The 24573-nt window shown below is 35.3% G+C and overlaps 1 protein-coding gene across 4 annotated transcripts in view; it reads right to left on the reverse strand.

Moving 5' to 3' along the window:
* CEP41 (centrosomal protein 41) overlaps nt 1–24573 on the reverse strand; it is a 46956-nt gene that overhangs the window by 9255 nt on the left and 13128 nt on the right. For 3 of the 4 annotated variants that reach the window (XM_067747016.1, XM_067747014.1, XM_067747015.1), the window contains exons 3-6: nt 12421–12468; nt 8151–8212; nt 6773–6842; nt 1117–1261 (exon numbers count right to left, since the gene is read on the reverse strand). In XM_067747016.1, coding sequence (XP_067603117.1) covers nt 1117–1261; nt 6773–6842; nt 8151–8212; nt 12421–12468 — 325 coding nt within the window. Of the gene's footprint in view, nt 1–1116; nt 1262–6772; nt 6843–8150; nt 8213–12420; nt 16633–24573 lie in introns of those variants that run through there. The other variant, XM_067747013.1, reaches the window with a different exon arrangement.

The following is a 24573-nucleotide window of genomic DNA, read 5'->3' on the forward strand; positions in this document are numbered from 1 at the left end:
GAAGAGGCTTTTAGATTTGGCAGCATTCGTGTAATGAGACAGTGGAAAAGCTAGGATTAAAACGAGGGAGGTCTGTTTCTGACCTGTTTCTGAGGTCATAAAATCACTGAAATTGGTCGCCAGGTTAATATAGGCAAAATGTGGCAAAAACATGAATCAGAGAAAAAAGGATAGGTGTTATGATCAAAGTGGCGAGTAGTGAAATATCTGTATTGGGATAAGAAGATAATCACTCTTCCAGGCAAATATGAAGACACATGTGCCAAACCACAGATTAGTCTAGCAATAGTTCCTCTCCCATCACAGCAAGTCAAATTCTGCCTTTAAATCCAATGATCACTACAACTATATGCCCTATAGTGCATATTTTGTTGAACCAAAGGAGAAGAAACTCTATTTCATGTGAAATTACGTGCTCAGTGGAAGCCTTGTTGGTCTATCTTGTTTTGAATGCAATTTTAGAGTCCTTGCACAGAAGTAGTTATAAAAATAATAATAGTGCAGTCGACAATAGCAATTCTTTCTCTAGTAGAACTAGCTTCTCTAGTAGAACTATTTTACCAGTAGAAGGGATGGATATGTGCAGAAAATCAGCACCGTCTTATAATCAACAGTGAATATCTGTGAGGAAGTGCTGCATCATGAAACTGCCATGTGCATTTGAGAGTTGACACCAAGGCTGCTTTCACTCTCCTTTGCGCCTATTTAATATCAGAGCACTATGTGTGGCACTCTATTTTTCTTCTGATTCTAGACAGGGTAATTATAAGCTGCAGCAGACAGAAAAGGAGTGGGGGGGGAAATCATACTCCCTGAGCCAAAAGATAGTGGTTGTAAAGCTAAGTCCTAATAGCAAACTTGCATATAGGAAGACTGAGAAGAATGGGGTTGAGGAGTGAAAATTAATGCTCTCCTATCAATATATTCTTACATTAACTAAGAATGCTGTGACAAGATCCAGGAGGTGGCATTGATATAAAGAGAAAATAGAATGGCTGAGATGAAAATGTGGGACTTCACTACGCCAACCTGTTTCTAAGGTCGTTAAATCGCTGACATTGGTATCTAGATTAATGAAGGTAAAATGCAGTGAAAACATGAATCTGATGAGAGCACCTCTGAAGGGTCGAGCGGCTGGAGTCCCCGGCTCCCTCACTGTTTATGAACTGGACGGGGCTTGGCGACTGCTCCCCAGGGCTCCCTTTCCCGTTGGTCTTGGCAGTGATTTCAGCATCAGGGTCTGAGGTTGCAGAATCATTGTCTAAAATTTGCAAGTGAATAAATAAATAAATTTAACCTCAGAATTTTTATTTACTTGTTAGGCAGTTCCACTGAAATTAGGTCAAGAAAAGGAACTCGTATTACCATTATTAAATTGTTCTAAGAGTTCTAACATATAGGCTCTCAAACTGTAGTCTGTGGACCCCAGGAGCCCCCGAGACCCTTTCAGGGGATCTGAAAGGCGAAAACTATTTTCATAATACTAAGATGTTATTTGTCTTTTTTACCATGTTGATATTTGCACTGATGGTGCAAAAGAAGTGGTGGATAAAACTCCTGGCCCCTTAGCAAGAATCAGGGCAGAGGTACAGAGCTTTATTAGTAGTCACTGTATTTTTCATCAACATGCACACACTCACAGTTAATAAATATGGCAGTCACATTTTTAAAAGTCCCTGATGAAGCAGTAATAATAATTTTATTAAATCTTACCCTTAAGTACACACTTTTTAAATATTCTGTGTCATGAAATGGGGGAATCCACATACAGCAAGTTTGCTACATACCAACGTCCCATTGTTGTCTCCAGGAAAAGTATGTGTGTGATTTGTGCTGCTTTTGCCTTGAACACCACTTTTACTTGGAAGAAAAACTGACAGGAAAACTGTGGTTATTTAGACTTGTGCATTTGGCAGCTATTTTCTCAAAAATGATCTAAAGTGAATTTCTCATTTCAAGGAAAACAACCGATGGTATTTGTTGCAGTGATTAAATTTTGAACAAAAATCAGAATTTTGGAAACTATTTGCCATCAAGAGCTTGACTTCTTTACCATCTTAATGACTTTTCTGATAAGACACGTGTTGTGGTTAATAAATGTGACTTTTTTGATATTGTGTAATGAAATTTGTCAACATTTGGAAGATCTTCATAACTCAGTGAACCAGTATTTTCCAAATGACCAATGAATGATGTTATAAAATTATGTATGAGTAAAAGATACATTCAGAGTGCAAAAGAGACCAATGGGTTTAATGTAAGAGGGTATGAAAAGTTCATTGATATGGTTTCAGATTCCACACTACAACTAACCTTTAAGAAGGTACCAGCTATCAAGTTCTGATGTAATGTCAAAGAAAAATATCCACAACTATCTGAAAGGGCTATTAAAATATTCTTCCTTTTTTCAATTACAGATCTGTGTGAGGCCAGATTTTCTTCATGTCCTTTAGCCCAAAGAGCAAACTGCAACAGACTGAATGCAGAAGGTATGAGAACCATCTGTCTTCTATTAAATCAGACATTAACAAGACTTACAAAAAAGTGTACAACAATGTCATTCTCCATATATATTTTTGTTTTGGTAACATAGATATTTTGCATAAAAATATGTTATTTATGCTTGTAATGGGTTTAGTATTGTTTCTTAAGGTAAACAGCAAGTATTTTTAAAATTCTTGGTTTAAAATTTTAATACCCTAAATATTAATAGATATAATTCACAAAAACCAAAACTCTTTGAGGTCCTCAAAAATTAAGTGTGGAGGGAGACTGATACCAAAAGGTTTGAGAATTTGCTGTTCTAACCAATATAATGAGAGAAGACATAGAAATAAGAGGCCTAGTTGTTAAAGAGCATATTAAGTTTTAATTTGCGTATGATATAATACACCTAGAAACTTTAAGAGAATCCTATGAGAATAAGGGAAATAAATATGTTAGATTATAAAAATAATCTAGGTTTTATGGTTAATTATAAAAATAACCTATTTATAAAATAAATAAGTTAGATTAAAGAAAATATGGACAATCAAAATATTTTTCCTATATATCAATTGGAAAATAACATGAAGAACCTCTCATTTACAGTAACAACTGCAGATACAAAATATACTCTCCTAGAAAATAAACCTATTAAGAAATTTAAAGGCTGTATAAAAACTTGTAAGTCCTTTATAGGTCTTATAAAAATTTTACTTAGGGACATTAAAGAAGACCTGAATGAAGAGAGAGTGACATACCTTGCATATTCCTGACTTGGTGACTAAAAGTGAAATGATGTTAATCCCTTCCAAATTTCCAAATTTTTAGCCTTAATACAAACCCCAATGGGCTTAAAAAAAGCTTAAAAGAATTTTAAAGATGAGAAGAGAAAAAAAAAGATATATGTATGTGTATATATATATATATATATATATATGTATAGAGAGAGAGAGAGAGAGAGAGAGAGAGAGGAAAGTAATTTGGAGAACCTGCCTTTTCAAATAGTAACATATACTGAAAAGGTAAATGATCAAAACAATGCACCAGAACAATGGAAAATAACAAAGAACTCAGAAACAAATCCTAGAATATATACAAAAATCTAATGTATGTTAAAGGTAACATCAAAAATCAGTGGGTAAAGGGAGAACTATTAAATAAATGGTGCTGGGATAATCTGCCAACTATCCAAAAAAATCAAATTTAGATAACCCCTTCATATCATATACCAAAATATATAACAGATGGATTGATGTAGGAAAAAACCCAAAGCAACCAAGCAAGCTAACAGATGAAAATATAGGTGAATATCTTATTTTGGATTTTATGAATTTAAAGCACTAAACGAAAACACAATATGAAAGGCTAATAGATTTAATCATGTAAAAACGCAAATCTCATATATGTCAAAAAACAACACAAAGAAAATTAAAAGGTCAATAACAAACTAGGAAAAGTATTCGTGACATATATAAGTGAGAAAAGGTTAATACACATTATTAGGAGTTTTAAAACTAGTTTGTTAATAGAAAAAAGATCATGTGCACAAGGTAAAAATGCAAACAAGATAAAATTGCTAATATGGAAAGGAAGTCTTCTTTTCACTCCAGACCTGCAGGCCCTCAGACCTCCACCCCCAAGGGAACTACCTTCAAATATTTGTCTCCTTCCAGAAATGAAACAACTACATATTTTGTATATATTTTGTATATATTTTATTTCCTCTCCTTTTTACATATCTAGGAGAATGCTATTCATACTGCTCTACACTTTGATTTGTTGTTTATTTTGTTATTTATTTATTTTTTTTTTTACTTAATAATACAGCTTGGGTATTATTCCAAATCATCAAATAAAGATTTTTCTCATTTATTTTCAAGGCTGTATTGGTTTCCAATGAATAAAGATATCATAATTATATAAAGATTTTACAAATCAATAAGTAAAAGATGAACATTCCATTAGAAAAAAAATGGGAAAGGACATATAATGTCCTCAAAAGAAGAAATACGTATGACCAACAAACAGACATACGCAAAGCTCAATCACACTATCAAAGAAATCCAAAATAAAAATATTAGATACCATTTTTCCTCCATCAAATTGGCAAGCATTTACAAAAATGAGAATTATTCATCACTGGCTAGGATGGGGAGAAATGGGTCTTCTCATTTGCTTGGTGGGAATGCAAACAAGTAGAACCTTTCTGGAGATAATGTGGAATCAGCACCGAGCATTTTAAAATGGTTCCACCCTTTGACAATCTGCAGCAATTTATCTTCAGGAAATAAATCAGAACCATACAAACATTTATGGGTTTACACTGCAGCATTATCTTATAAAAATGAAAAATTAGAAAAACGTTAATGGCCAACAATAGGAGAATAATTAAATATGTGGCATATACAAAGGAAAGACATTATATGACAACACAACCTTTACAATTAAGCTTTTGAAATCTATTTAATGACATAGGAAAGTGTGCATGATAAAATGTTAACTGAAAACAGCATAATACAAAACTATATACAAAGACTACGGATGTGGGTGGGGAAAACAGACCAAAATGTTAATACGGTTTATTAGTTATTTTAATTTTCTTCTTTATATGTTTTTTACAGTTTTCTAATTTTCTAGAAATATACTTTTAAGTCAGGAAAAAACAATAAACATTATAAAAGGAGTTTTTTTATTCCTTCAAAGTTGGCCAATACACATACAGATACAATCTGTGCTACAGGCATTCCTGAGTTATTATTCTGTATAGAGCACTAGAAAAACACTAATATTACTCACACATTATGGTGTCCTACTTTACAAAAGCCTGCAAATTTATCTCAGAAGAGAAAATTGCATGTGCCCATATGTTCTGGTGTTGTAATCTCAACAATGAATTAAAGGACAAAATCCAGGTACTTATATAACCAGGTTAAAATTGGGAGTACTGGTATGAGGAGACTCAATTATCTCTATTACAAAGAGCCCTTATTTCTCTGCTGTGTTAGAGGCATCTGTCATAGATAAATTCCTGTCTTTTACAGATTCTTTTTATCCTCCCTAACAAAAACAAGCCCAGGGAAATGACAGTCGAGTTGTACAAACCCAGTGTTCAGACTTCCTGAGAAACTTGTCTTGAAATCAGAAGTCAAATTCCTGGCCTACATCAACCTTAACAAAACACATTCCCCTTCAATAAACAGCCACACATTGACAGCTGAGGACTTCAGGATAAAATAAAGACCTTCACTCTGGGAATTCTTTTCATGGCAGCACACCTAAGAGGTTTTCTTTTCAACTTGGTATTTAAGAAAGTAAATCTGGCGCCTATCTATCTTTCTAGCCTTATCTCCTAACCCGGCACCTACCCCTCCCTCAGACCACAGCCAGACTGGATTATGAGATTCCCCAAACACGCTTGGACTTCTTCTCTGTGCCTTTATTCAGGCTGCTCCTCAGCCTGAGACAGCCTCACCCTTAACTTGCACCTGTTGAGATTCTACCCCTAAAGGGGGCAGAGACCCAGTTCAAAAGCCTGGAAGAAGCCTACCTCAGTTTCCTAGCTGGAAAATACAGAGTTCTCATAGCACCCTGCATCTCTCAAAAGGCACATTCCAAGACCCCATAAGGATGCAATAAAGGCAGTGAGAAGACACTGGCTGCTACCAGAGACATGCAGATTTGTATCCTATGTCCATTCCTTATTGGCTGTTTACTTTGAGCAAGAAGTTTAACCTCTGAGGCTTGGGCTTCTCATCTGTACAGTGTACCTTCCTTCTAGAGTTTTTGAGAAGATTAAATAAGAAAACTCATGTGAAGTACCTAGCAATATATATTCATCAAACGATGGTTTCCTTCTAGTCCTCCGTGAATTTCTGTCATATTAGTAATTCTGTGTTTCTGTTATCATTTTCCTCACCCAATACACATACATATGTGCAGTGCACACTCGTAGCTACAAACTCCATGTAAGCAGAGCTGTGTTTTATTCATCTCTGTAGTCTCATAGCACCTAATTCTGTGACCTGTCCTTATATAGAAGGCACTAAAAATATTTGTTGAAAAAAAGTAATTAGTATATTAAACACGTTTAAAACATTTAAGACTACAAATGTTACAGCCAGAAAACGAGATGGCTTTTTTAAAGAAATAAGAATTAGCAAAGCACCAGATAGCATTTCTCAGAGAGTAACAATCTAATTACAAACAGATACATCAAAGTCCCTGTGAACACAATAGCACAGTCAAATGGCCAATTTGTTATTTTCCCCATATCCTCACTTCTCATTACCTTCTAGCCTTTTAATCTCCTCAGCTGTCACTTCCAATGTTTGATCAGATAGGGAAGCAACTTGGATGACCTGATAGAAAAAAGAATGAAATGTGTAGAAGTGTGTATGTTTGTTTGTCTTAAACAGAGGCAATTCTGTTTTTAACAAAAGATGAGGAAATATCAAACATCAAAGATCTCCTGTTTTAAGAAACTGTCAGTGTCCCCAACTGGAGACTAAATCTCAGGTCTTCTTACTTTGGGGGTGGTAATTACACTGCAGATGATCATTCCGGAAGAAAAGATTTCTTTAAAACATTACACAATAAACTTAAAAGACCAAAAGGATAATTTTGGACACGAAACATAAGTAAGAGTTTAAAACTGCATTCATACATATTCTAGTCCCAACATAACATGCTATTTCTTGAAAATGCAATACTTAAAATAACAGCATTGTATCAGAAATTCTTCATGCAATGAAGAAATAAATGTAATTATGAATATATTGATTACAATGTTGTATACCCAACATACAGTTTTTAAAGCACTTTTGCCTGGGGGGAAGTGATAAATTAGGAGATTGGGAGTAACATATACATACCACTATACATAAAATAGATAACTAACAAGGACCTACTGTATAGCACAGAGAACTCTAGCCAATACTCTATAATAACCTATAATGGGAAAAGAACTGAAAAAGAATGGAGATATATATATATATATATATATATATATATATATATATATATATACACACACACATATATAAAACTGATTCACTGTGCTGTACACCTGAAAGTAACACAACATTGTAAATCAACTATACTCCAATAAAAAATTTTTTTAAATGCTTGGTAGAATTCAAATTAAAAAAATAATAAATCACTTTTCATGACTTAGCTCATAAGACCCAACATCCACCTTAAGTTACATCACTGTAACCCTTGTTTGGGGGTCAGAGAGACACTTTGTCCATAATTTTCAAATGAAAGAAGAAAGCGACTTTCCTAAAGTAACAAAATAGACCATGGCAGAAAGACTTGGAAAAAGAACCCAGTCATAGATGGGAGATCACCTGCTTTCCACAGAGAAAAATGTCCAAGCAATAAAGAATCCAGAATTCTAGATTCTCAATATTAAGATAAATGGGCAAGGAAAAATAAAACCTAAACTACAAATTTGATGATTAAAAAGGAGAATGTACATTTTACTTTATAAAATTCTTATCAAAGAAAAAAGAAAATTTCATACCAATTAGTCCTCTCATAGGTGAAATATAAAGAATCAGAAGAAAACCCTCTGCAAACATTACCTAGAGTTGAATTTAGAAATACTCACATAAAGCAGCACAAATTAGAAAGTCTTTACTCCAATGGAAGATCATTAAACTTACCAGCTGGGCAAAAGTTGTAACTTTTAGTCTCTTAAAAAGCTCATCTTTTTTGTATCTATAATCTGAAAAGCAGAACAGGACAAATATTTTTTCCAGGCTTATTTTGCTTTCTTAGAGATATTAATTCTTTCTAGTCATCAAGTTATATGGTATATTTTTCAAGTTATTTACATGTTTTATCTCATTTGATCCTCATGATATCCTCAGAATTAAGCATGGCAGGTATTATATCACCTTTTCATTTACTCCTTTGCTTTGGCCAGTAAGAAGCCTCAAGCTGAATTTATAAGCCACCTTTTTGGGCCTAATGATTTTACCCCTCCCCTTTATTTGTGTACCATTTTCCTTACTATGCTGTCTCTACTTTGACCATACTGTATTGCATGCATTTTTGTAAGCCCTTTAAATCCTTTTCAGAATAAGCAGGGAATAAACATCTGCATTTTACAAATGAGAACAGAGACCCAGAGAAGCTGAGTTGCCCTAGGTCAAGAGCTGGTAAGACATTTACTATTCTATCTCTGCCCTGAAAAGAGTACAATTCTATTCCTGAGGTTACAAACTATGCTAGAGACACAGGCCAACCCTTTTTTTTTTTCCTGGAGTACAATGCTGGGCACAAATTTGTAATTGGTCCTGATAATCTCTTACATCAATTTTCCCTCAACTCCACTTCAATAAAAATCAACCTATTCAGTTTTGAATATGAAAAAGTTCTGGAGATCTATTGTACAACAAAGTAAATATACTTAACACTACTGAACTGTACACTGAAAAAGGTTATGATGGTAAATTTTGTTATGTGGGGTTTTTTTAACCACAATTAAAAAAAAAGAAAAATCAACTGAAAACATCAATATTTACTCAGTGCTATCTTTACAATTCTGAGACATAACTCAATGGAGGTACTTTTGCATTTGTTTGTGTTAATAATTCTTCATATCATATTAAACAGTTTTTAAAAATTTAGCCAATCTCACTTTATTATTTGTCCCATAGAGGCATATTAAAAATTGGCTTCCCTAAACTTTTCTGAAGATGACTTGCCAATTCTGAAGAGTTTTCAGCATTGAACTCCTGCCTACCCTTTCCCTTCACTCCTCTTCTAGGTTTATATACTGATGTCCTTGACTCCTTAAATACTGCCTCATTATTTCAGAATTACTGAAGGTTAGCTGGATAATTACTATGGCCTTCACTGTCTCATAAACCAAGACTCCTAGCAACAAAGGAAAGGATTAAAGGTACTTAAGATTATTTACCTGGTGATACTAATCATTTCCATGAATTTTCCAAAAAACCAGCACAGACCAAATAGTTACTTTGGAGGATAATGTTAGCTTGGTTTACCAAATAGCTTTCGACTCAGAGTCAGGAAATGATATTACCTTAAAAACAGGCCTTCTGTAAATATATCAAGACTCTTTCTTATGGGAATTAAAGCTTCTCTGTTCCAAAATGCCCTAAAGATAGCAATTTGGCTAAAAAATGACCTTTCTTCCAGAAAATTCTTACAACAGCTTCTTCTAGATACAAGATGCAAAGGAGCTTCTAAAACCCACCAGGATGCAGACCCGAATAAGCTGAGCAGAAGCTTTAAAAAGTGCAAGTGAACGACCATAGTATTTCTCTCAATTGCCACCGACTTGCCCACCAAAAGTTATTTACATAAAGCAAAATGGCAATAAATCAGCCAGTGAAAACAGTCAACAGCTTTCAAAGTAGTTTGCACTGTGGCATTTATCCACTGATATTCTTTTGGTATAGTAACATAGTTTGAAATACTTCTCCAATTCTTCACATTCTAAGTATAAAAGGTACACATTAAAATCCCCTTTAAATAGAAATCACCTTAAACGAGAAAACAGGCGCTGCTATTTTCTAATGATCATAGTTTCTAGCATCCTCTCATAAGCACTAGAAATCCCAATGCACATTTGACCCTGAACTCTACATACCTGGTTCTGGTTTAGAAGGACAGCCATCATTAGGACTTTCTGACATTATTACTCAGAGATAAAAGATCAAGCTAGACGTTTTACAGTAAGTTTTAAATTTTATAAAAAGGATAACTTGGAAAGCTCTGACAGTCTGTCCTTGCAAGGGCGAACAGAGCTTTAAGAATGGAGCTTCTGCTACTATAGCTTCTCCCAAACTCTGTGATGGAGACAAAAAATCCTAGTTTCAGATATGTTATCAAGTTTTGCTTCTCTGGTAAGTCTGGAATCTAAGTGTGTCTCTCTCGAGTTACTGGAAGGACAGAGACCTAACTATCTAGGATGTTTCACACTGGGCCCAACTAGTGTCATCTAACCACTGGAAGCCAAAAACGGGCTTTGTGAATGGTCAATAGACACAGTGTGTCTATTTTCCCCAGGCAGAGTTGAAAGAATATTCAGATTACAAAGGAATTCTGCGTTTTCAGGGTTCTGTTAAAACACATTATTAGCAAAGGGAAGTTGGGCTCACAGTGGAAGACAAATCAAAGGAAGTAACAGCACAAGGTTTGTGATTTCACAGAAAGACATGGCATCTAAGGTAATCCGAGAAAAGTGACGGGTTTAGGGTGTCATGACACAAGGCAATATTCTCCTCCCTTCTGACCCAAAAGAACACCTACAACAGAAGATGGGAAAAGAGAAGGAAATATCTTCCAAAATATAGATCCCAAACCAGAATCTGAAGTAATTCTAGTCGGGGAATCAGCACAAAGCGTGTAAAAGGTGAGACGAACCTGCTGTCTTACTAAAAGGAAGCTCACAACTTCTAAAGAAGGAAGGTGAAGTAAGCATTTTCGAGGACTCTAATCCACAGGTGTTTCTTTTGGGAGATAAGCTCCATTTAAAGTTTAGATATTAAAGAAACCACATTGTGCTTTTAAGAACTGTTTTAAACAGGGTTTCAGCAATCTGGGTGGAATGGGACAATTTTTATGGGACAAATTTTGGTGTGGACAGGTGAGCTCACACTCAGCTACAAATGCTTAGGAGGTGAAAGAGGCTACAAACCAAGACAGAAGCAGGCCAGTTGAATTTTGCTTGCCGTGGATGAATTAAGGACGACAACAATGAAGTTTAGGTGAGTAAACAAGATTTTTTTCCATAGTTTAAAATTTTAATATACACTTAAAATATATATACTTAAAGTGGAATATTTTACAGATATATAACATTTAAAATATATAGCATAAAATGTTTAAAATATAAAATATATAAGAAGAAAAGGATACTGCGACATCACACATTAAAAAACAAATGTCTATAGCATCAGTCCTTGTAGTTGAACGTGGCAAATAACAGAGTCAGCAAGAAGCTGCTCCTGAGTCCAGATCTATTGTCTGGGGTTTCTCAATACGGCAGCAATTCAAAAGGAACAGGAACATTATCATTTAAATTAAAAGGCCTGCTGTGTAAAAACAGAAGTTCTGGTGAATTTTGGATTTGTAATATTCTCTTCCCAGAAGATATATATTACCAGAGCCAAGTCCTGAACTGCTATCAATCAGAGTACCTCTTCACTGCCATTAGCTCAATATTGCCCTAGCACTGGGTTCTCCTACTGAAGCTATGAACAAATCCATCTTAGAAAATAGATGTTCCTACTTCTCTAATCCTAGACTTGATGTGTACATTTTACATCTGTTTTGGACACAGATTGAAAAATTATGATTTTGTGCGAGGGCAGTGCACTCAATGACTAGAAGCATATCTTTGCTGAAGATTAGTTTTTTAAAAGGATGTGCATGAAATATGATTTTTAATTAAAAGAAAGCCAACTGCAATGAATTTATAATGTATAACACCACTTTAAGAATAAGCTCTTTCTTTCTTACACTGCTAAGTCTTTCATGAATACTGTCGAATTTATACTCAAAAGAATGTTATAAGTTATTATTACTCCTATCTCAGGTATAGAGAAAATAATAAAATAGGAAAGATTAAGTACCTTGAATAAAGGTCATAAAGACTGCAGTACAATGAAACTAGAAATTTGGGTTCTCAGTGCTTCACTAGAGGTTATTTCACATTCCAACATTAACATCTCCTATGGGATCTAAGTCAGGTAGAACTCAGACTCAAAGACCACAATCTTAGCAGCTGACCAGAATGGCACAGTGTTTCCCACATCCTTCTAGGCACCTGCCACACTCACCTGACACCCATAGCTGTGTGTGTGTGTCAGCTGTAGAGTGTGGTTAGGCTCGTTAATAACCAACTTGTAGAGCAACTACAGGGTTCCATTATCCCAAACCATCAGTAGTGTTACTCACTTTTTTTGATCTCTTCTAGCTTCTCAATGTATTTAGTCATACTGTTACCTAAAAAGAGAAGCAGGATTTTAGCTATGCTTTTCATGGAAGAAAATGAGTAACACTGTGAAAACAGAATGGAGTACAAGTATTCCCTAAGCCTTCCCATTCTGCTTTTACAGAATTACAGTAGACAAATGGATCAGACATAGTAAATAGTCTTTTGGATTATACAGCATTATTAAAAGGTAAGGAATCCAGGGAAATGTTCTGGTCAAATGCATTAAGCTGAGGTGCACACCCAATAAACATTAAGTCCCCCCAGGCAGTACGAATGATCACTTCATGTAATGTTTTTTCTTTCTGAGTTAAGCCTTTCCTCTTCCATTTATCCCCCCATAAGCTTTTTGTGGGGAAGATATGCAGAGGAAGAGAAAGAAGCAATGAGCTCTGAATGTCTAAAATGTGCCGTTGTGCCTACCCAAGCAACCCTTTCCTCTTCACTTAATCTTTGTGGTTTCCTTCTCTTTCCTGAACTTGGTCTTCCACTATTCATGCTGATGTTGCAGCCTGAACTAGACCACACAGTCTGTACACCAGTATTCACTGTGGATTTGATTTGCTGAGAAATAACAGCAGATTCCCACCACTGTGGAGAGTCCTCAACCCTCATGTTTTATGGCCTGGTTCTACAACACTAGGCTCTAGCCAAGGTGGTTTGGAGAGTTTTCATGCATTAAAACTGGGCCAGGATCCTTCTGGTTTCCGAATGAACTAAAGTCTGCTTCTCAAGCCAGGGGCTATTATTTTTTGCTAGGCATGCTTCAATTTGATTCAATTCAGCACAGCAAGCTCTATCTGGCACCTGAAAGGTATAGCAAAACATTCAGAATAATTTCTCATTTCTAAAATTGTGCTCCTAACTTTTAAGCCTTGAGAGGAGCTAGTCAGTTTCAGTCACAACTTCAGGTAAAAGAAATGCTTCCAATTAATAGCATGAACTGATGTTTTCAAGCACTATTCTGAACTTTTCTTCATGTTTAGGTCAGAAGCAAAGAAAGAAAATCCTTGCTCTAAAACCCAAAGTACATTTTCAAAAAACAACTTATATCATTTGTTATTATTAAGTCCTTGTCATGAATTCATTATAGAATAAAATTCTACTGAGTTAAAAATTTTTTTTCGTCTGAAGACACACAGTCCCCAAATCAGAACCAAAAAGCACAACTCAGTGTAGTCCTGGACCCAGACTGTATCCTTCCAAAAGCTCAGGGAGACATGACAGTAGTCAGGGCTGCTCAGAAGCTGAGGGTCCTCAAGACAGACACTGAGAACATCTCAGAAGAAGTCCAAATAGCACCAAAGACCAAGATTAGAACAAAATATGATCTTTTCTAGGTTCTTCAGGCTATAATGGACCTGAGATGTGACCAGATCTCCACAGTGGAAACCATGAATCCTTCCCAGACTCACATCCTCTTCCCTGCAACTCTGCACTTGGGCGGGAACTCGACTGGTCAGTACTGGGGTTAGAAGACAGGGCAAATGGTGCGCTGTTCAGCGTCCTACAGTCTTATTCTTAAACTATTTTACGTAGGAGCTTCTGGTTATATGTTCCTGAGTCCCTTACAGTGCCAGGCTGTTGATGTGGCAGTCAGTTTCTTTTGGCTGGAGAAGCTTTACGCCTCCTTCCAGAATCGTCAAAAAACTGAGGTACAAAAAGGATCACTGAGTTGTCCAGTGACACAGCAAGTTGGTAACTAAGTCAAGATTAGTACTCCCAACCTCCTGGTTTCTAATATGGCTCACAAAAACATATCATTCTCTGGCTGTGCTGTTTTAAAAACATGATTTCACTGTGAGGTAAATATGTAGGAAGTGTTACTTCCTTTATAGTATTGGGTGGGAACCATTTTATGCTCTAAATTCCCTGAGGCATACTATGAATGGAAAACAACAGCCAACCTTATTATATAGTCTTTATTATTAAAACATTGCATTTCCAATCTATAGCAGTTTCCACTAACAACATGTCTAAAATCCATTTCTCAGTCAGTTCTCAACATTTTCAGTGTATTTACACAACACTTCATCTTCATACCAGCAGAGCCTCACAACGACCCTGTGAGGTAGGTTGTCATTCCTACTGATTATTTTTCCCACTAAAGGAGAAGGCAGAGAAACAAAATCTTTTGCAGAGGTGTACAAATACTTGGCTAAATTAAGAACAAATCTAAGAGGGCTATTGATAAGTTCTTTTCATTACAGCCATTCATTCTATCCAAGTAGAGGGGGGTGGAAAGAATATGGAGGATTTCTGCATTGCTTCAATTGGAGAAATGACTAACTGACACAAAAAAATCTCTAAAAATGAGTTTAGAAAGTATGAAAAGTAGTATTTTATCCCACTTCATATACTGCTTATATCTTAACTAAGCAGCTCATCTTACTGGATCTAATTTCATCTGAGAATAGTTTTTTGACTACCTTTTAAAAAGAATACAAATGAATCAATTCTATAATTGACTTATTTATAAACACATTTTTGTTTTACACAAAAGTAAGGCACCTAAAAGACTATCAACAGACTAATTTTTTAAAATTAAAATTACACATTACTGCCAGATACATTTTCCTAGACAATACTTTGATTAAAAAAAGTCAGCGGCTCCCCATCACTTACTGACTCAAGTTTAAACTCCTTGCTCTACTCGTGAAGGCACCAACATCTTACCTACCTCTTCAATCTTGCCTTAATTACTAAACTTGACAAACTCTCTGTTAGTCTTTGGTTCTCTAACATGTCACCTTGCCCATGTAATCATAATAACTCACCCAGCTGGAAGTGACCTTTCCCTCCTCGGAACTTCTACAGCACTCGGCTTACCACTCACAAGGCATTTATCATTGTACTGCCTTATTTGTGCGCAAGTCTTATCTATCTTATTATACTGACAGCTCAAAACAACTATTTACACACACACACACACACACACATCTTTATCCTTTCCATTGTCTAGTGTAGGAGGCAATCAAAAATATTTGCTAAATGAAAAATACTATGAAGATCTACTAGCTGAAGAATCCTTATAATGAATTATATTATAATGTAAATAATCACACCCCAATTTGGTTTGAGTTTTTGGATACCTGATTTTCTCTAAGCTATGCCCAACCTGATTTATATATAGTACATATATGTTACATACTACTTAAATGACCTATATTGTTTCAGGACTCAGGTAACCTAGAAATGTATAAGATGGTATTTAGCTTCTACTTAGTTTATAATTTAAGTTGCAACAAAAGATATATATAAAAGTTTTACAACTGGAATCAAGAGAAAAACACAACTCAACTATATCAATAGTGCTAAGCAAAGAGAGCACAATCAACGAACTGAGTGACTCATTCATTAGATTTTTTCCTTTGTTTTCCTATAATTTAATAACATTATTTGAACTGAGCCAGTAAGAAAAGTAAGTGATTTTGAGCAGCAGTAATCTAAAGTGGGTAAGATTTATAAGGCACGAACTCAGTTGCTAAGAGACAATTCCATTGCTTTATTTTTCTTCAATATTTCCCTCCTCTACGGAGAAGTTCTTTTGGCTCAGAAGGAGCAGAAAGCTTGAAAAGAGGCACAGTGGTCCTTTGTTAATCTCAATAAGTTATACGAGTGCATAGTGCTTTCTGGTTTGTAAAAGGCTTTCACATACATTTTTCTTCCTTTGACATAAGAAACAGAATTAAATACCAAATAAAAATGAAGAGCACTTAGTCTATAATGAGTTTGAGTGCTTAAGATCAAGGCTATTAGCAGATATTCAGGAAAAGTAAAGACTAAGAAGAAAAAAGGAAATGACTAGTTTGTATGGAGATAAGAAAACTAAGGTGAATTTCTAAAAAATAAAAAAAGGCTAGAAAAGACTGAATGGAGATAGTCTACAGAATTTTAGAAAGCTAAAGAAATTTGAAATTAGATTGAATATAGATTGAAATGAGAGAATAATGCCAGCAATGAAAGAGTGTAGGAGACTAACAAAGGGAGAGCCCTGTGGTTTGGAAAGTTAATCAGCCTGCAGTGCTACAGAGCAGAAACCCAGAGAGGGTGCTTGAGAATACACAAGAACCCTGCGGTGGAGACTGAACAAAACGCCGTCAGGGATTTCATCGGAAGCATAATCCATTCATGGCACAGTCTGGCAATGCTGGGGAGCTGGTAAGATACACTCAGGCACCTATGGAACAAAAGAAATATTTGAAGTTCAAAATAATTCTGATATTTCTAGCCATGGCTATACACTGGTGTTTGAGTTTATAAGAGAAGTAGCATCAGAAGGATAGAAATAAAAAATTATCTTTACCCAGGAAGAAGATATCAGTCTTTGAAGAGCTCAGTAGAAGGTGATTTGGGTGAAGACAGGAGATGCCACGAAATTCTTGATTTCTTGTGATTAACTCTGAACTGCTCACTGTTTGGTAAGAAAAGATTAAAGACCCATCTATTTAGCCTAGAAATGAGAAATGCTCACTCATTATCGTGCCTATTTCCACGGCTCTGACTGCAGAGCTTAAAATCATACCACAGACAGGAGTTTCTTACTTTTACTTGACCTTTAAAGTAACTCTGGTGTTTTCATAACCAGGACTCCTCACACTTTTCACCTCATGGCAGACATATATAAGTGATAATATTTGGACAAAATGCTGAGGTTTGGGCTGTCTCAAGCCCTGATGGCTCTCCAAAGGTTTGAAGGGATCTGTATCCTGGCTCATAACCCATAGGCCACTGTACCGAATACAAAGGGAGGTAAGTCACAAAAATAAATAGAAAAAAAATTAAAATCTTTTCCTGAAACTGACTTTAAAATAATTTCTAAATCTGAAACAAACAAAAAATTGAACACTAGAATTAGATTTCTCACACACTGACTTTAAAATATGTTGAGTTTTAAGCAATGAAGCATACTCTGGCCCTTCCAAAGGCATTATAAAACTAGTTTGGGAGACTTCTGCTTCCAGGAATATGAGGTAGATGTACTTTTCTCTACTCCTCCTGCTAAGTACCACAAAATCCCTGGACAACCCGCAAAATGGGAGAAAATATTTGCAAGTTATACTCCTGATAAGTGTCTACTATCCAGAGTATGTAAAAGAACTCCTATAACTCAATAATAAAAAGACAAATAACCCAACTAAAAAACCAATGATATGAATAGCCATTTCTCCACAGGAGCTATATAAATGCCAATAAGCACATTAAAAGGTGCTCAACATCATTACTCATTAGGAAAATGCAAATGAAAACCACAATGAGATACCACTTCACACCCACGAAGATGACTATAATCAAAATGATGGACAATAACAAGCATTGTTGAGGATGTGGAGAAAAAAAGAGCCCTCCTACACTGCTGGTGGGAATGTAAAGTACAGCTACTTTGGAACACACTTTGGCAGTTCCTCAAAAAATTAAACACAGAGTTAATGTCTGACCAACAGTTCAATTCCTAGGTACATCAACAAAGAGAACTGAAAACGTATGTTCACACAGAAACTTGTACACTAATGTTTTAACAGCATTATGGCCAAAAAGCGTAAACAAACCAAACATCTACCAGATGATAAGTAGATAAACAAAATGTGAAATAGCTATATAAAAGAATAGTTTGGCAATAAAATGGAATAAAGTATTGATACATGCTACAACAATGATGAGCCTTGAAAACATTATGCTAAGTGAAAGAAGCCAGACACAAAAGGTCACATATTGTATGATTCCATTTATATGAAATGTTCAGAAGAGGCAAACTCATAGATACAAAAGATAGATTAGTGATTACCAGGAACTGGTAAAAGTAAGGAATGGGAAATGATTACTTTGGGTACGGGATTTCTTTATGGGATGACAAAAAAATTCTGCAATTAGATAGTGGTGATGGTTTCACAACCTTGTGAATGTACTAAAAATGTCTGAATTGTACATTTTTAAAGGTTGAATTTTATGATATGTAAATTATATCTCAATTTAAGAAAACACACCAATTAGAAAAAAAGATTGAATAAAAAAAATCCTAGATGGGATAAATTAAGAGTTTGGTAATATCAGATACACACCACTATATATAAAATAGATAAACAACAAGGTCCTGCTGTATTGCACAGGGAACTATATTCAATATCTTGTAATAACCTATAATGGAAAAGAATCTGAAAAAGAATATATAGTATATATATATAAAAAACAGAGTCACTTTGCTGTATACCAGAAACTTAACACAATATTATAAATCAACTATACTTCAATTTAAAAAAATCCTGTACATTATACATAAAACAAACATAAGAAGACTCTAATAGGTAGAGAGAGGAAGGCAGACTGGTTAGGGACCTCAGGACCCGAGGAATGACATAATGGCTGAGTTACCTGGGTGCTGTCTGTTTGTTTTTTGCCTCATATACACTAGACTTGGAGCTGAAGAAGCCAGAAACCCAGAAATACCTATGAATAGACCAAAAATGTCCCTAACAAAAGCCTGCTGTCTCCAGCCAAAGGACAGCAAGACAGAAAACTATTAGATAATAACTGCCTTTTTCCAGCCACATTCCACAGAAAAGCTATGTCCTACCCTTAACTGCCAGCAAAGGCCAGATGGGGAGCCTTGATTTCCATCCTTGCTGGACTGTGATGAGATGCCATCAAAGTACCAGAAAGAGGAGAAAGAGGCTGGGGCTGAAAATGTACTCAAAATATAATTGCTGAAAACTTTTCAAATTTGGCAAGTGACATGAACTTCAGATTTATATAGAAGCTGAGTAAACTCCGAACAGGACAGACCCAAAGAAATCCACACCAAGATATATCATAGTTAAACTTCTGAAAACTAAAGAAAAAAAAATCTTGAAAGCAGCAAGAGATAAATGACACCTTACCCATATGGGAAAAACAGTTTGAATAACAGGAGATTTCTCATCAGAAATCAGGTGGCCAGAAGAAAGTGGCACAATATTTTTCAAGTGCTGAAAGAAACGAACTGCCAACCCAGAATCCTATACCTAGAGAAGATACTCTTCAGGAATGAAAGGAAATCAAAACATTCTCAGATGAATGAAAACTAAGAGAATTTGTCACCAGCAGACCTATCCTAAAGAATGGCTAAAGGAAGTTCTCTAATTAGAAAGGAAAAGATAAAAGGAGTCTCGGACTATCAGGACAAAACAAAGAACACACTAAGCAAAACTATGCTTCTTTTCAAGTGTCCATGGAACATATGCCAAGATAGACCATATCCTGGGCAATAAAATGAACATCAATACATTTTAAAAAGTTAAAATATACAGAGTACATTCTCCAACCACAATGGAATCAAACTGGAAGTCAATAACAGAAAGATGACAGGAAAACCTCCAACACTTGTAACTAAACAACACACAGGACTTCCCTGGTGGCACAATGGTTAAGAATCCACCTACCAATGCAGGGGACACAGGTTCGAGTCCTGGTCCGGGAAGATCCCACATGCCACAGAGCAACTAAGTCCACGCGCCACAACTACTGAGCCTGCGCTCTAGAGACATGAGCCACAACTACTGAGCCCACACGCTGCAACTACTGAAGCCCACGTGCCTAGAGCCCATGCTCCACAACAAGAGAAGCCACCACAATGAGAAGGCTGCACACCACAACAAAGAGTAGCCCCCGCTCACCGCAACTAGAGAAAAGCCAGTGCGCAGCAATGAAGACCCAACGCAGCCAAAAATAAATAAATAAATAATTTATAAAACAACAACAACACATGTCTAAATAATCCATGGATCAAAGAGGAAGTCTTAAGGGAGATAAAAAGATACACTGAACTAAATGAAAATGAAAATTCAACATATCAAAATTTGTGAGACACAGCTAAATCAGTGCTGAGAGAAATTTACAGCACTAACTACATGCATTAAAAAAGAGAACAACTCTTAAATCAATAATCTAAACTCCTACCTCAAGAATCTAGAAACAAGAGCAAAATAAGCAGAAGGAAGGAAATAAAGATAAGAGCAAAACAATAAAATTTAAAACAGAAAAACAAAGAGAAAATTGATGAAACCAAAAGCTGGTTCTTTGAAAGGATCAATAAAATGGACAAACCTGTAGTGAAGAAAAAAAAGAGAAAAGACACAAATTACCAACATTAGGAATGAAACATGGACTATCACTTTAGATATTACAGACTTTAGAAGGATAATAAGGGAACACTACAAACAACTCTACGCACATAAATTTGAAAACTTGGATGAAATGTACTACTTCCTCTAAAAACACAAACCCACAACTCATCCAATATGAAACAAACAATTTGAATAGCCCCATAACTATCAAAAAATTAAATTCAAAATTTAAAAACTCTCAAAAAAGAAATCTCCAGGCTCAATGGTTTTACTGGACAATTCTACCAAATGTTTAAGAAAGAATTAACACCAATAATATATAATCTCTTCCAGAAAACAGGAGGGAACATTTCCCAACTCACTTTATGAGACCAATATTACAATAATACGAAAACCAGGCAAACACAATCCAAAAAACAAACCAAAAACTACAAAGCAATGTCCCTCATGAATATAAACATAAAAATCTATAATGAAATAATAAACTGAATTCAGCAACATATAATAGGAATTATACACCATGAGTGAGTTTTACTCTATAGAGACAAAACTAGTACAATATTTAAAAATCAATCAAAGCAATCTATATTATCAAGCTAAAGAAAAAAACCATATGTTATATCAACTGATGCGGTAAAAGCATTCAATAAAATTCAATAGTCATTCAGGATAGAAACTCTCAGAAAAATAGGAACAGGAGGAAACTTCCTCAACCTGATACAACTAACATTATCCTTAATCATGAAAAACTGAATGCTTTCCCACTAAGTTTGGGGTAAAGACAAGGATGTTCGCTCTAAGCACTCTTACTTCACATAGTTCTGGAGGTTCTAGCCAGTACAGTAAGGCAATAAAAGGAAATAAACAGATACAGTCTGGAAAGGAAGAAATAAAACTGCCTTTTTTTTATATGACATGATTGTCTACATAGAAAAGCCCAAGAAATCTACCCAAAAAATTTCTCCTTTACCTAATAAGTGAGTTAGCAAGGTCTCAGGATACAAGATAAATATAAAAAATAAGCTATATTTCTATACGCTAGCAATGAACACATGGACACCAAAATTAAAAATGCAATACCATTCACAATTGCTCAAAAAAAGTAAATACTTATGTGTAAATCTAACAAAACATGTATAGGATTTATACGCTGAAAACTATACAATGCTGATGAAAGAAACAACTAAAGAAAGCCTGTGCGCAACAACAAAGACCCAATGCAGCCAAAAATAAATGATAAATAAAATAAATACAAAAAAAAAGTACAGCAATATTTCTTTGTAAATGTAAACAAGTTTATTCTAAAATTTACATGGAAAGGCAAAGGAATTAGAGTAGCTAAAATAATTTTGTAAAGAAAAATAAAGTGGGACTAATCAGTCTAACCAATTTTAAGTATCCAATTTATTATATAGCTACAGTAATCAAGACTGTGATATTGGCAGAGGGATAGACACATAAATCAATGGAACAGAATACAGAACCCAGAAATAGATGCATGTAAGTATACCCAACTTGTTTCTGACAAAGGTGAACACACCAATTCAATGGAGGAAAGGTAATCTTTTTAACAAATGGTGCTAGAGCAATTGGACATCCACAATCAAAAAATTAATCTCAATCTAAGTTGCACATCTTATACAGAAATGTATCATGGACTTAAATGTAAAACCTAAAATATAAAACTTTTAGAAAAAAGCATATAGAAAATCTTTGATACCTAGGCTAGGCAAAGAGTTCTTAGACTTGACAACAAAAGCATGATCCATAAAAGGAAACACTGCTATACTGGACTTCACCCAAACTGAAAACTTTTGCTCCTTGAAAGACCCTGTTAGGAGGATGAAAAGACAGGCTACAGACTGGCAGAAACTATTTGCAAACCATGTATCCAACAAAGGACTAGTAGGTAGGATATGTAAAGAACACTCAAAATTCAACAATTAAAAAGCGAACAATCCAATTGGAACACAGGCAAAAAACATGAACAGACATTTCACTGAAGAAGGTATACAGATACACAAATGGCAAATAAGCACAGGAAGAGATATTCAACGTCATAAGTCATTAGGGAAATGCAAATCACAAGGGCAATAATATGCTACTACACACCTATCGGAATGGCTAAAATTAAAAATGGCAACACCACCAAATGCTGGTGAGGATGTGGAGAAACTGGATCACTCATACACTGCTGGTGGGAATGTAAAATGGTCCAGCCACTCTGGAAAACAGTTTGGCAGCTTCTTAAAAAACTACAAATGCAACTGCCATACAATCTAGAAATTGCACTTCTGGGCACTAATCCCAGAGAAATGAAGACTTATTTTCACACAAAAATCTGTACACAAATGTTTATAGCACCTTAACGTGTGATAATCAAAAAGGGGAAACAATTCAAATGTCCTTCAATAGGAAAATGGTTAAACTGTGGTGCATGTATGGAATGCACCATGGAATACTACTCAGGAATAAAAAGGAATGAACTACTAATACGTGCAACAACCTGGAAGAACCTGGAAGAACAACCCAGAGAATTTGCTGACGGAAAAATCCAATCCCAAAACTTATATATTGTATGATTCCATTTATATAGCATTTGTGAAAGACAAAACTATAGAAATGGAGAACAGATTAGTGGTAGCCACGGGTTAAGGCACAGGTGAGGGTGGAAAGTGGATATGAGGGATCCTTGTGGTCATGGAAATGTTCTGTAGCCAGACTGTATTTATCAATGTCAATATCATGGTTGGGATAGCGCAGCTCAGTTTTGCAAGATGTTACTATAGGAAACTGAGTAAAGGGTACAAGGAATCTCTGTTTTATTTCTTACAATTCCATGTGAATCTACAATTACCTCAAAATAAAAAGTTTAATTAGAAAAAATACTAGATTAAAAACCTCAAAATATAAAAGGAGATAGGCAATTATTTTGTATTATAAAAAGCAGATAGAAATATCCCAATTTCCAAAAAATTGAAATTAATTTCAGGTACCACCATTATTGAGTCAAACTTTGGTTATGAACTGAGGAACTGAAGGGAAAGAAATCAGTTTTCATTCACAAAATTCAACTTCCAGGAGAAAAAAAAAATGAAGCTATAGACAAATCTATTTATCTGAAAAAGACTTCAGCTCTTACAAATTTTAATTTTAAGAAGGTTCCAAAAGAAATGCATTAAGCAGTCTTTAAAACGTTGTCCGTACTGCTCAGAGAAAATATGGTATTTTTAATCAAAGTACTTCCCTCTCAGAATAACTTATTCCAGAAAGGTGGGTCACAATTGCAAATAAAGGGAGGTAGACAGAGAGGCAGGAGCTGAAGACATTTGTGATAGAAGAAATGAGGCTGGAGGAAGCACTGGGACAGTGTGGCCTAAGTGAGAGTACCCAGGACGTCACACCAGGTCTCCAACATCAACTTCCTCATCCTGCACACAAATCCTAGTTCTATCTCCTTTACTGAACTTCAGGTAAATCACATAATCTCTGGACTAAAATTTCCTCCTCCTCAAAGACAGAGATAACATTTTTTACCTCCCATCAAACAGGATATTTGCAAGGATAAATATCTGTACAGCACAAAAATGTTTGAAATAAAGGTCCCAAGAAATAGTATCTGCAAATGTGGTTCATTTAAAACATTTAATTTAAGTCTATTTTATTTGGGGAAACATGCATAACAGAAGACAGTAATTTTGAAGGAGACAGGGGAAAGAGAAAGACAAAATGAATGAGATTTAAACAAAGTCAACACCCCAGTTTATTTTCTCCGTTGTCTTGAGATTACTGGTAGAAAATTCAGTATTGCTAAAGGCATGTGGTACCCCTATCCACTAGCAAAACCATCTTAATAGGATGGATTTTCCACAGCAGACTTTAAGATGTTGAAAAAAACTAAACAACCAACCAAAATCTCACAAGACTGAAAATCCACCAGGGATCTGGGGAGTGGTTTTCATCATCACACTGAAAAATGTCAACAGCATGGAAATAAGCAGTAATGCACTCTTAAAT

This window comes from Pseudorca crassidens, chromosome 8 (genome assembly GCF_039906515.1).
Source record: "Pseudorca crassidens isolate mPseCra1 chromosome 8, mPseCra1.hap1, whole genome shotgun sequence".
NCBI classification, from domain to species: domain Eukaryota; kingdom Metazoa; phylum Chordata; class Mammalia; order Artiodactyla; family Delphinidae; genus Pseudorca; species Pseudorca crassidens.